Raw genomic sequence first — 12,500 nt, 5'->3', positions numbered from 1 at the left:
AGACAAACGCGTGGAATAAGTGATGAACAGACACAACAGAAAGAGGCGCTAACCTCATTTCAAATGATAGTCCTTTACTATTGCCACAAAAACCATCCAGATATCTTCGCTAGGCTCTAAAGGAGATCTCTAAGTAATTTTTTTGCCTGATTCCAACTAAAATTCCCTGGTTTATCCCTGGTTGAAGGCCATTTATGTCTCGCTCGATGGGATCTTCGGAACATCAGAGTATGATGTCATTTCAGCCGATGTTACTGAAAACTGGCTAGTGATTGGCTAATTGCCATTCTTCGTTACTGATGAAGTTAGGTGACGACCGGAATAACGCCGAATTTGTCCCGAATGTTTCCGAATAATTCGTGGGTGAATCATTCCAGGCGGGTTTCACAGAAAAGAGCTTTAAACAACGGGCTGCTGTGAAGACTTAACACTTGCATGATAGGATAGATGAGTCTATGACCATACTGAAAGGGTTGTGACAGTAAACTTTACATCGTTTGCAACAATTATAAACATTTTTTTTATATTTAGTCACCGTGTAGCAGTTGGTCTTGCAATGGCAATGGAAAGTGTATGCCCCTTTACGCAGAAAACAGTTATGTGTGCGTCTGCAAAACAGGATTCACCGGTGAAAACTGCCAAAACGGTAAGAAAAACTCCTGACAAACGCATTGATAAGTGTTGTGCGGGTCAAGGTTTTGAGGCCGCTCCTTGATAGGAAAAACTTTACCAACTAACCATTTAAAACGGTTAGTTCATTGTTTTTACTGAAAGTTTCCTTATAATTATTTATTTGTATATGTAATCGCATGGGCTCAAGGGCAATTAAGGATTAATTTCACTTGTCTTTTCTAAGTTTTCTCAAGCGACGACGGCAGTTTGCAAAACCTTGAAAAGACAAGTGAAATTAATCCTTAATTGCATGAAGACATATTGCGATTACAAAATTATTGCAAAATTATTGAATGAAACCTGTTCAATGCCGCGGCAAATGACAATCAAATTAATACGCTTTCATTCCGTTAGAGTTCAATTCAATAAATCGTTGCTGACAAAAGAAATAGTGCTTGAAATGTATTTTATGTGTGAACAAAAAGCATTTTAATCGGGAAGAAGATTCTCTTGTACATGTAATGCACCTATCAATGTTAAGCCCCAGGGGGGAGGGCAGGTCGGGCATGGGGGTGGGGATTTTGACATTTTCTGAAAAGTTGAGTCAAATTTCCCAAAAGGCCAAAAGTATCAAAAGCCCCCATAATGGGGTGAGTAAAGGTGGCCAATAAAATGCCCTTTAGACCTTGCTGCACACAATAAGAGTGCAATTTAAGTACCACTCACCTTTCCTTCAGCCATCTCTCACGAACGCAGAAAGTTCATTCGAACGCCTTCTAGTTATTATTAAACATGGCGGAGTTATTTTCAAGGAACCTCGTTCCCAGGGCTTTTCCCTTATTACTTGGGGAGGGAAAAGCCCTGGGAACAAGGTTGATTTCCAAGCCCTCTTCATTATCCAAGATGGTGGCCATGTCAAATTCCCCACCCTGGGGATATGTCATGCGATCAAAATCCCTACCCTGGGGCTTAAAATTGATAGGTGCATAACTTCGGTTGATCAGAAAAATTAATGCAAGCGTTAACCAATCAGGATCAAGTAATCATGCCCTCTTGATTACCAAGAGTGCCCTCATGACTAGGAGAATATGTGGAATAAAACAAGTTATAGTTGCATTCTGTTGTTGATTACCTATTATGTTTACACTTTTTCCTTCCCTTGCTATCACTAAGCTTTCTTCATTTTTCATATTGAGGTATTACTTTCACTCAATACGCAACAAAATGTCCAGGAATAAATTGTTATTATAAACATCAGTCATCATCTTTGTTATTGTTACCCCTATTTTTATAACTCACTTCGCAGCACTTCGCTTGGTATAAGTAACTTCTAGTAATAACGAATAATTGCTTTCTACCACCCAAGCACTTCATCCGTTTGTTCACACCAACACCAAATCAAATAATCAAATATACTGTTAGGGGAAGAATGTTCCCTTTCAAGGATCCAGACCAGATCAACTTAGGAGATCGAGATTAAGCTTATTACAGGGATGGTAGACACAGGATCCATCTCAGTGATGAAAACTTGATCAACCTGTTAAAAAATACAACGAAGGGATCAAAACCGCATCCCAGTATTCGGAATACCAATAAATCAAGTGCCATTTTCCATTCTTTTTTCCAGACATTGACGAGTGCTCTGCTGGAAACAAATGTGACCTAACTGCTCTATGTACGAATACTGAGGGATCCTATTACTGCACTTGTCACGAGGGATATACAGGAGATGGAAGAAAATGCATAGGTAAAATAATGCGTGGGAAGACAAAAAAAAAATGATGTTATAAATCATAACCATTTTCAAGGGTCAAGTTTTAAATAAGAAATTCCGTAAGCTGGCCTGACATGACCAACAACTTGATGTGACTGTATCCTCCTGCGCTTTCGACAAGGCAAAATTGATATTGCAGCAGACATTGAAGGGATGTTTCATCAGATACACGCACGGGAGGATGATCAGGATTCAGAGGCTGTTATGGTGGAGGAATAATTATCATGACCCACCTGATGTTTATGTGATGCAAGTACATATTTTTGGTGCTGCATCTTCTCTATGTATCGCCAATTCCATCCTGTTGAGAGTCACAAATGACCATGATGAGGATTTTAACTCAAGTGTTGTTGCAGTAGTGAAGGACAATTTTTATGTGGACGACGCTCTACCTTCCGCAAATGATGAACAGTCTGCAATCCACCCCGCTCAAGGCATGACTGACCTGCTCAGCAGAGGTGGATTTAACCTGACAAAGTTCACATCAAATTCCAAGAAGGTCATTGCGGCAATTCCTAGTGACAAACGAGCTAGGCCAAAGTTTGATCTTGACTTAGATGGTCCACAGAGCGAGAGGGCACCAGGGGTGCCCTGGTTTGCTGAGAATGATGATCTGGGGTTTGAAGTAAGAGAACTCAATCGTCCCGAGACAAAACGCGGTATCCTGTCGACCATTCGTTCATTGTTTGATCCATTGGGATTAGCGGCTCCAGTAACATTGGTTGCTAGATTCTGATACAGGACCTGTGGAGGGCCCATGTTGGATGGGATGAGCCACTCAGTGAAGAATTCCTTAAGAAATAGAGGTTATGGAAGGTTCAGTTTCATGTGCTGTCCGAGCTGCGTATTCCAAGGTCCTACTTCCTACCAGATATCGACCCCTCTGATTGTAAACTGCAACTTCATTTGTTTTCGGATGCGTTAGAGGTGGGATATGGCATCTTACCCTCGCATTGAATGTCCTGATTGTCGTATTCATTGCGCGTTCGTTATGGGGAGGAACGCACCAATCAAATTCGTCAGTATTCCCAGACTGGAGGTGCAGGCAGCTGTCCTTGTAGTTCGTACTGATATACAAGATGTTGAGAGAGGAACTGACCTTGTTAATCGATAAGGCCTGCCTTTGGACAGACAATGAGATAATGTTACACTACCTAAGGAACGACAAACGAAGACTGCATACCTTTGTGACCAATAGAGTTGAGGAGATAAAGGAACTTTCACTTGTGCAAGATTGAAGGCACATACCAGGATTATTGAACCCTGCCAGTGACGGACTACATCCTGCCAGGCTGGGTTCTAACCATCGTTGGCGGCGTGGAGCTGAATTTTTGTGGCTCTTTGAAGACCACTGGCCAAAGGAGGCTAACCCTATTGTTTGTCAGGACAACTTGGAGTTAAAAGAGAAGTTCACCTTCATTCTGCCGACGACGTGACCTCTGAAACTGTTCCTAAGAAAGAGGGAAGCCCATTGCCTGATCCCTCTCGGAATTTGGAAGACGATCTTATTCAAGTTCTCCTGGCTTGCTACTCTGATTGGACTCGCCTTAAGCGGAGAGTGGTCTGTCTTCTGCGCTATACGCAGTTTATTAAGGATAAGGGGAAGATTAAACCTGGAAGGCTTGCCATCGAAGACTTAAATTTAGCGACTTTAGTTATTGCAAGGAATGTCCAGTCTTCTGTATATGAAAGTTGATGCCCTGCGGGAGATTTTAGGGTGCATGGTCGCGTCCAAGGCAAGCATGTAGCCTTCAAAGCAAACCGAGAATACGTGATTGAAAAGTTGCAAGAGAACGCTTGGATCCCTCAAGTACGCGTCTTGGTTCGCTCGGTCATTAATGGATGTCTGAAGTGCAAGAAGTTCAATGCTAGACCTATGACACAACAGATGGCACCCTTCCCAAAGTCCAGGCTCATGGCATGTGAGCGACCTTTTTCATACACTGGTATGGGCTTGTATGGCCCGCTTTACGTCAAGGATGGTCGAGGAACCGCCAAGCGTTGGGGTTACATCTAGAGGTAGTCGACTAGATGGATACTGATGATTTTATCATGTGCCTGAGACGTTTCGTCAACTGTTGGGGTGACGTTAAGGAGTTGCGATGTGACAATGGGTCAAATTTCGTGGGTGCCAGGCGAGAGCTGAAGGAGAGTCTTGAAATATGGAATCAAAACCAGACCGATAGACAGACGACTCAATGAGGCTGTAAATGGATGTTTCAACCCCCGACTGCATCGAGTATGTTTGGCGTATGGAAACGCATAGTTCAAAGTGTGAGGACAGTTAACAAGTCCATTCTTGGTGCACAGATGGTGACAGATGTGGTGTTACAGACTCTGTTTAGTGAAGTGGAACGTATACTAAATGGCAGGGCACTGACGGCAAACTCTGATGATGTGAATGACCTCGAACCATTGACCCTTGCTTACTTCTTAATGCAAAGAAAGATAATTCTTTTACCGCCCGGTGTATTAGGGAAGACAGACATGTATAGAAAGAAATGGAGACAGGTTCAGATATTAGCTGACCTTTGCTGGGAAAGGTGGCTTAAGGAATAAGTTCCTTCCCTTCAGCCGCGTGGCACGTGGAGACAAGCACTTCCTAATGTTAAACCTAACGCGTTGGTTCTATTGGTTGATGATAACACGCCAAGAGGCCAGTGGAACCTTGGTCGTGTTGTTGAAGTATACCCGTGCGGTTGGTTTCTCGTGAAAACAGTTAAAGTCAGAACCAACGATGCTGTTTACGTCCGTCCCATTCAGATTTGTTTGCTGGAAAATGATATCTCATCAATGTGCGGAGTTGATATTCTCTCTATGTGATCGTCCCGAGGCGGGAGGAATGTTTGGGCCAATCGGTGGCCCCGTCTCAGACGATTTGTTTTAAGACAATTCCTTTAGATTAAGTTATCGAGCACATGCTCACATTTTGGGAGCAAACATTGTTTTCGTTATGGGTAATATGCGTTCTGTTTGATGAACATGCTCGTAGAACAGGAAGCCCACAGAATTGTGAGTTTTGGCTTTTGTATTCCGGTGTTTTTTTTTTTATTTTTTTATGAGTGTCTTTAGCTGATCATTCATCGTGCTTATCTCAGGGGCACCCAACGTCAATTTTCGGAAAATATCTGTTCGGAAGACGATTTGAGATCTAGAATTTTCGGAACATGTGTTGTAAAATTTCTTGCTTGCCTGCCTTTCCTAGGATTTTCGAACATCTAAAAAATGGTAAAATTGCCTATTTTTAACAGATTTGTACCCTAAAAAGGTCAAGTAGAATTTTCGGGAGCCTTCAGTTTCTGCCTGAAAATTTTGAAAAGGTAAGTCTTGATCCCTATAATCACTTTCAGCTAGGAAAGCCGAACAGATGAAAAATTTTTAGGGATAAAAATATGTCATATCTACGGTTTAAATACCAAAATACGTTTAACAACTGTATGTTTAAGTGGTTTTGAACTATATTCTCGTTGGGTGCCCCTGTTATCTTATCGCCAATGTGTTGGATCGTGGATTCTCAGTAACTAAATGTTGTGTTAAGAGACGTGTCAAGAATTTCTGTGTTGGCATTCCCAAGCATACCCCTATTAGTGTCCTTTCGAGTCTGTTGCAAATTGACTATCCAATTTTGGTCGAATTGATAACTGCATGTCGAGCGTACTTAATTCGATCGATTCGAGTCGAATCACCAACATTTCCTTTTACTCCTATTGGTGTCCTCTCCAGTTTTTTTGGAAATTTACTGTGCTTTTGGTCTAGTCGATAACTGTACGTCGAACGGACTCGATTTGATCGATTCTAGTCGAATCACCATCACTGCTATGCTACCTCCGTTCAAGTCGAATCGCAACTGGTAAGTCGAATCCACTCAGGTTTGGTGTATTGCACATGGATGGAGTGAAAATGGGTGTATGAAAGTATGAAAGTTGACTATTATCTTTCTGAACACAGAAACACTTAGTTGCAGAGGTTTGCGCAATAAAATTTATGTGGGAGCCTAATCTAGCTTTGGAATTCTTCAAACCTTCTCCCGAATCCAGAATATGTTGCTGCTTGCTTGCTGCGCTCGCTCCGCAGCAATGAACATAACATGTCAATCATCTCGCATTGACCACAAAACAGAATAAAGGCGTTTCAAATCTTATCACTTTCTGCTTAAAAGGAACTTTCTTATATGCAAGAGACTTGCAAAATATGTGAGAAACAAAATACCACATTTTTCAGTTTTTTCTAAGTTTTTTTTCACTCGGAATCGAACGCGTTCTAAATTCCATCGCTTGCATGTTGTGGTTCCACAACGGTACTAAAAACCAAAAAGTGCCAGGACACATATTTAGAAAGAGACCAACAAGTACCCGATTGTCAGTTAACAGTAAATTTGCAAAGTTTCTTTATAGTGATGATGGATTGCATTGTAAATACAATGAAACACCACATAAAATGACATATGGCTTAGTTTCCGTTCAGGGGTGGCCGCTTAATACAGGTAAAAACAACAAAGAAAGACAAACATGGGACTGCCACAAGGTGGCCGCCTAAAACAGGAAACAAATACAGCGTTTGTATGAGCAAAAAATCGAGCCCGGTTGTTCGTGATGCCTTGAATAAAATATCCCCGGTTGTTGAGAAAGGTCTATGGTTCAACGGAGCGGGGGACGGCTTTTGTGCGTCACTGAAGCCTCTAGGTAAGAACGGCCATGATTTGTACCGCCGACTGATGGTGATACTACTTCAATCATGCCAGGGAAATGTGTGGTTAGTTTGGAAAGAATGCACTGATAAAGCACAGTTTTCGTGTTAATTTCCAAAAAACTTGATCTACTTTTATATGTGTTTATCTCATCCAGTCACCGGCTGCTCCAAAGTTCCAAATCCACGTGTTTTCGGAATCTATAACATTCGACTGAACGACAGATTCGGACATTTTCCTGTTTACTGTGATCAGACAAGCGATGGAGGAGGTACTCGATGTCTTTTACTCTCGTTTTCTGTGGGTAAAATAAGGCTCAATCTTGCTCCTTGAGACAAATGTGTTTATTGACCCGTGGAAAATTAAAATTCTTAGTGTAATTGGACGTGTATTCACGAGCGGTTTTTCAGGTGGCTTAGCCAGTGACAACCGAAAATCATGTGAAAACAATTCCTTTCCATATCTCGCTTGAAGTTAAGCGAATCGGCAAATTTCAATAGAATTCTCATTATATTTAAGGACGGTGCCTACTAATTCAAAGGTATTTTTGCGCAGTTTACTGAATATGCGGGAAAAGCAGATCTTAACAAGTGTTATTGAAATCCAAATCTCTGAAAAATGCATGGTTACCCCCAATTTTCTTTTTGGATTTCAATAACACTTGCTAAGTTCTGCTTTCTCCGCATAGTTTTGACCCGCGCAAAAATATCCCATTATTAATAAGCACTAGCAATAGGAAATCCGAGTATCTCGAGATGCGCAGAACGTATGCGCAATAACAATAGTAGGCACCGTCCTTAAGCCACCAAACCAAGTCGCTTGAGCGAGTTGGCATTTATTTTCGGCCAATGAGTTGTCGCTTGCAGTCAAGTCGGAAATACAACAGGCGTGCTATTTTTATTATTGTACTGGCAGTTGCTCTCTCCTCATTTAATCTTACCCATGAAAACGTGTATCATTTTTAAGTCGCTTAACGAAGGCTGCAAACAAAGCACTTTCAGGAATATTAAGCAAGACAACGGCTGTCGTGGAAACACGGCCATCGTTTAATGCAGGGAATCTCAACACGTTTCACACAAGCTAAACTTTAGCAAAATTAGACTAACAGTGTCTAAGATTCGGTTTGATCGAGGTGCGTAACTGACGTGAAGTTGAGAAAGAAGTTAGCGGCTGTCTCCATCCCGGGGTTAACATCGCAAACTGCTTTCCATTGAAGTGTGGAGAAAAAAAAAGTATCACAAAAGAAATCATCTCAGGAATAAACCCATCTATGCGAATACTTGTTCTTCGGGCAAATAATTAGTGCTGGTTCTCAGGCGCATAAATACGAAATTTCGAGGGGGAATTGCAAAGTGTGAGGAGATTTACCAACGAGAAACATCCCATGTTAGTTAACTGGTGGATCATTTGTAAACGTTTTTTGTTCTCCGTGCAGTGACATGGATGACGTTTCTTACTAATATTTGCAGGTTGGACGATGATATTTAAAGTTGTTGCAAACGCAACGCCTTTGTACGTTGCGGAGATGTGGAAATCACGAAATACAACTTCTGAGAATGTGACGGCCGCCCTGGATACATCTTCCACTTTTAATGGACACTATAAAAACCGTCTGGTACTTTCTGAAAACTGGAGCACGTTTAATCCTAAGGAGGTATGAGAACAACTTTGAAAGGAAAAAGTAAGATAACATACAGCTTTTTTACATCTCTCATTTTCCTGCATCGCCATTGGGAAGAGCTCTGTTGTGCTGCTCCCTGACCAGAAAAGATTATTGGTCAATGCTACGTACCTGCATGACGTGTTCGAGGGTTCAAAACTAATCCTGAAAGTCTTGCGACGTTGGAAGAACTGTCGCTTTAACTATCGTAACATGAAACGTCCATTTCGTCATGTGGCATACACATGGTCTAAATGCTTGGTAAAACAATTAATCCAAGAAGATGTCCAAAGTTTTGGACATCCGTCTTTTGCTTTGTCTATTTTACAAAACTGCGAAGTTTTTAAGTAACTAAAGCGCTACTCTCGGTGCTGCATTGAGAAATCATCAAGTCCTGCTCTGTCGGAAACTTTAGCCGGCGGAGGTAACGCGGTTGGATGGCTTTTGATTATCACTGGATCATTTCCTTTTTTCTGTATATGTTGTGCTTGGCTAAAGTAATTACCTTTGGTGTTGGTTCCACGCCAGCCAATTGAAACACCCACGTCTTTTACTCAAGGTATTCTTGCTATCAATTTCCAGGTTCGTGTTGCTCTCTACAAGGATGGTCAAGAAGTGCAATCTCTCAAGTTCAATGCCGTTAATGATAATGTTGAATGGTTTACCAAGAAATATCTCAATTTTTCAACGTGGGATGACCTCATGAGTAATTCAAGTCTGAAGTACTTTGAGCTTCAACCAATCGTTGAGGAAAATAAAGATGCTCTCCGCTCTTTTGAGATATCCAAAAAGTACTATGGCTGTGCAAACGATGAAGGCTGGTTAATGATCAGCACTGATACTAACCCCTGTGCCTTTGAAAGAAAAAATCCCCTGAGCATCCTTTACAGCAAGAAGAAAGGTTCCTCCGTGTATAACTCAGAGGGTAAGGCTGACAAATCTCAACTAAAGATTGCAACTAAGGATTGCTGCAGCGGATCGACTCGTGTTTGTTCCCTAGGGAAATTCAGCAGAAGGAGACCGCACCTCCCTCTCCCCGCTTACCACTCGAAAAAGAAATCAGTATAAGGAACTAAAAACAATACACAAATAAAGGAGGGAAGTGACGGGCAGAATCCACCGTCCTTAGTCCGCCCCTAATTCTTAACTAACATCGGGCAAGTCGTCTGTAGGTTTGAATGAGAAGCCGTCAGGCGAATCTTCCGCAATTCGCCGGATTTACTTAACGTTACAGCGGCCGTGTATGTGTCCTTGAAGGAATAGGGAAAGTGTCTTTTTATTAATGTCATTTTTGTCATTTAAAATTAAGGAGTCAGTCGCTTATAGGTGGGGTCTTTGATATCTTCTCCTCAAGCGTAAGCTTTTTTCAGTTCACTAACCAGCAGTCTGCCCTATAAGAATCTTCCTAGATATCACCACAAATCTTGCCGCCGCATGGAGAGCATTTTTTCCTCCTTGTGGTTCCATGTGCTGGATTTTGCTCTGTTCACACGTTGACGTACAAGCATAAATGAACATAAAAATACCCTGATCATGAACGATGTTCACACTTGTCTCAAAAGTAGACGCAAGCGAAGTGAGCCCCTGAATCGGAGAAATTTCGGAGAAAGCTTGGACCTATTTCGCTCGAGTTTTCGCTGCCAATAGGAAAACGACTGACTTTTCGTTATACATGGTTCGCGACACGATCACACGTAGATGCGCACGATTCCTTTTTTCATGTTTTTATTCTTCTCATGTTTCACGTGTCGTAGGTTTGTTTTAAAAAGTCAAATGGGGTAAAGGATGCCTGGTGATTGTTTTATGAAGTACTTATTGAACTTTGTCTAGTAACAATCCAACTGTTATCTATTTTCTTTTCACAGACATGGGCCTAGCTGATGTTTTTGCTGTCTTCATCCGCTGATGTCATTATTTTTCATAACAGAAACTCGCGTTATTGGTATCACGATCAGTTGTTAAATTTAGTTGATTTACTTCATAAATAGAAGCCGTGGGCAGTGGATAAACAACACACTAGATAAACAGGACACTTTTCCTCGCCCTATTCTTCTCGCCCGCCGGGCTTGCAGGCTCCGCTATTTACTTTTCAGATTAATCTCTAAATCACAAAATCCTAAGCACTCGGATTTTACGACAGAAACAAAGGTTCTATTCAATGATAATTTGACATGGCTTGAGTTTCTTTTGCTTCTTTTATTTATTTATTTATTTTCAAAATTGACTTCTCCGAATGTAACGTTTTGCCAAATATCAGCGTTGAACAACATTTAGGAGTAGATAAATAAACTCGTTGGTTAACTTTTGATCTGGGATTAGCGTTAATCGATTTTTGAACAACCGGGCCCTGGTGTTCTCTCTCTTGCTAAATTTGCTGTTTTTACGTTATTTGCGATTCTTGCTAGCAAAGATTTTGCCGTCGTAAGAAAATGTCATGCTAGCAAAAGTTTCCACAATTATAGCAAAAGTGGATTAAAACTGCTTGCTTTTCTCCCGACCAACAAATACAGCAAACTCGCAAGAGTAACAAATTTGGCCAGGAAGAAAAACACCAGGCCCGGCAAGCGACAAAGGCAAAGAAGGGCCCTAAAAAAGCCACGGATTTTCCAAAATCGCAAAAGTAACATGGATTTTGTTTAGGACGGCAAAATCGTTGCTAAGAGGAATCGCAAATATCGCAGAAACAGCAAAACTTAGAAAGAGACCACTAGAAAAAACGCCAGAGTGACAAAGTCAGAGGGGCGCTCAAAAAGCCGCAAATATCGCAAAATCGCAAAAGCAGTTAACAAATGTTTGTTAACGCTTTTAATCCTGGACATATCTTTAAACATATTTTAAAATGCTGACATATGATCGTATTAGCTTCGATTTTTTCGACACTGGGAAGAACGCGGATACAATACCATATGCAAGGGTAAGTTATTTCATTTGTACTAATGCAAGAGAAACGCGTATCCCTGCCTACACAACGACGGAGTCATAACTTCACTGATTGGTCGGCAAGCATGGCAATTCATTTTTAATTCTGCAGTCGTTAAACGTGGAAGTACGCTGTGCAACCACAGGTAGACAACACTGGGGATTCGAGGCCACATCATGACCACAAGGTACTTGATACGGCTATTGATCTCTTACATGTACTATAATTTCCAACCGTCAAATTCGGCTCGATTAAACTGATCAAGGGAAATCTTCCATAATCAATATGTACAAATTGCAATCCGTTTTAATGACAGTCAGATAAATAAAATTCACTTAAGTACTTTTCATTTTCTATGTTGTCTCGAGTGTTTTGGGCCGGTTTATTTTCCAGCTCCACACATTCACATTTCGTATTTACGACAGTGTATTTGACAGGTTGTCTGCCTGTGATGGGTTGTCTGTTTGCTCCCATCTGTCATCAAGTATTTCAGGTATCAATAGTTTATTCATCTGTAAGACGTGAATAAACATGTTACTGTTATGATGTATATACCTTATTATAGAAATTACTACTGCTACTATGGCTCTTTTCGTCATGACAGACGGTCAAAGCAGTTTGGAAGCATTAAACGTACTTAAGGTGGCATGGTATATAGGTTAGACAGACTTCTTACTGCAGCTCCTCTCATTGCTGATCCTTCCAATATTTGATGCACTTTTGTTGTGGTTTAATTTTGTTTTTGGTTTGGAAAGTTCATTTTCTTCCAAACCAGTTTAATTTTTTTTTTTTTTTTTTTATGGGTTGGTACCCATAAGTTAACACATTTGGATATCTTTCTGTAATT

General features: G+C 41.0%; 1 protein-coding gene across 2 annotated transcripts in view; it reads left to right on the top strand.

Moving 5' to 3' along the window:
- LOC137992748 (uncharacterized) overlaps positions 1-12,500 on the top strand; it is an 18,506-nt gene that overhangs the window by 5,258 nt on the left and 748 nt on the right. Inside the window, exons 3-8 of one of the 2 annotated variants that reach the window (XM_068838246.1) lie at positions 532-646; positions 2,240-2,359; positions 7,231-7,344; positions 8,543-8,727; positions 9,316-9,658; positions 10,599-12,500. The exon at positions 10,599-12,500 is cut by the window's right edge and continues 748 nt beyond it. In XM_068838246.1, the coding sequence (XP_068694347.1) occupies positions 532-646; positions 2,240-2,359; positions 7,231-7,344; positions 8,543-8,727; positions 9,316-9,658; positions 10,599-10,639 (918 nt within the window). In that variant the 3' untranslated portion in view covers positions 10,640-12,500. The remainder of the gene's footprint in view (positions 1-531; positions 647-2,239; positions 2,360-7,230; positions 7,345-8,542; positions 8,728-9,315; positions 9,659-10,598) is intronic. The other variant, XM_068838247.1, reaches the window with a different exon arrangement.

This window comes from Montipora foliosa, chromosome 2, assembly GCF_036669935.1.
Source record: "Montipora foliosa isolate CH-2021 chromosome 2, ASM3666993v2, whole genome shotgun sequence".
In the NCBI taxonomy this organism is placed as follows: Eukaryota; Metazoa; Cnidaria; class Anthozoa; order Scleractinia; family Acroporidae; genus Montipora; species Montipora foliosa.
The sequence above is the reverse complement of the archived record's forward strand: the minus strand, read 5'-3'. Positions and strand labels throughout refer to the sequence as shown.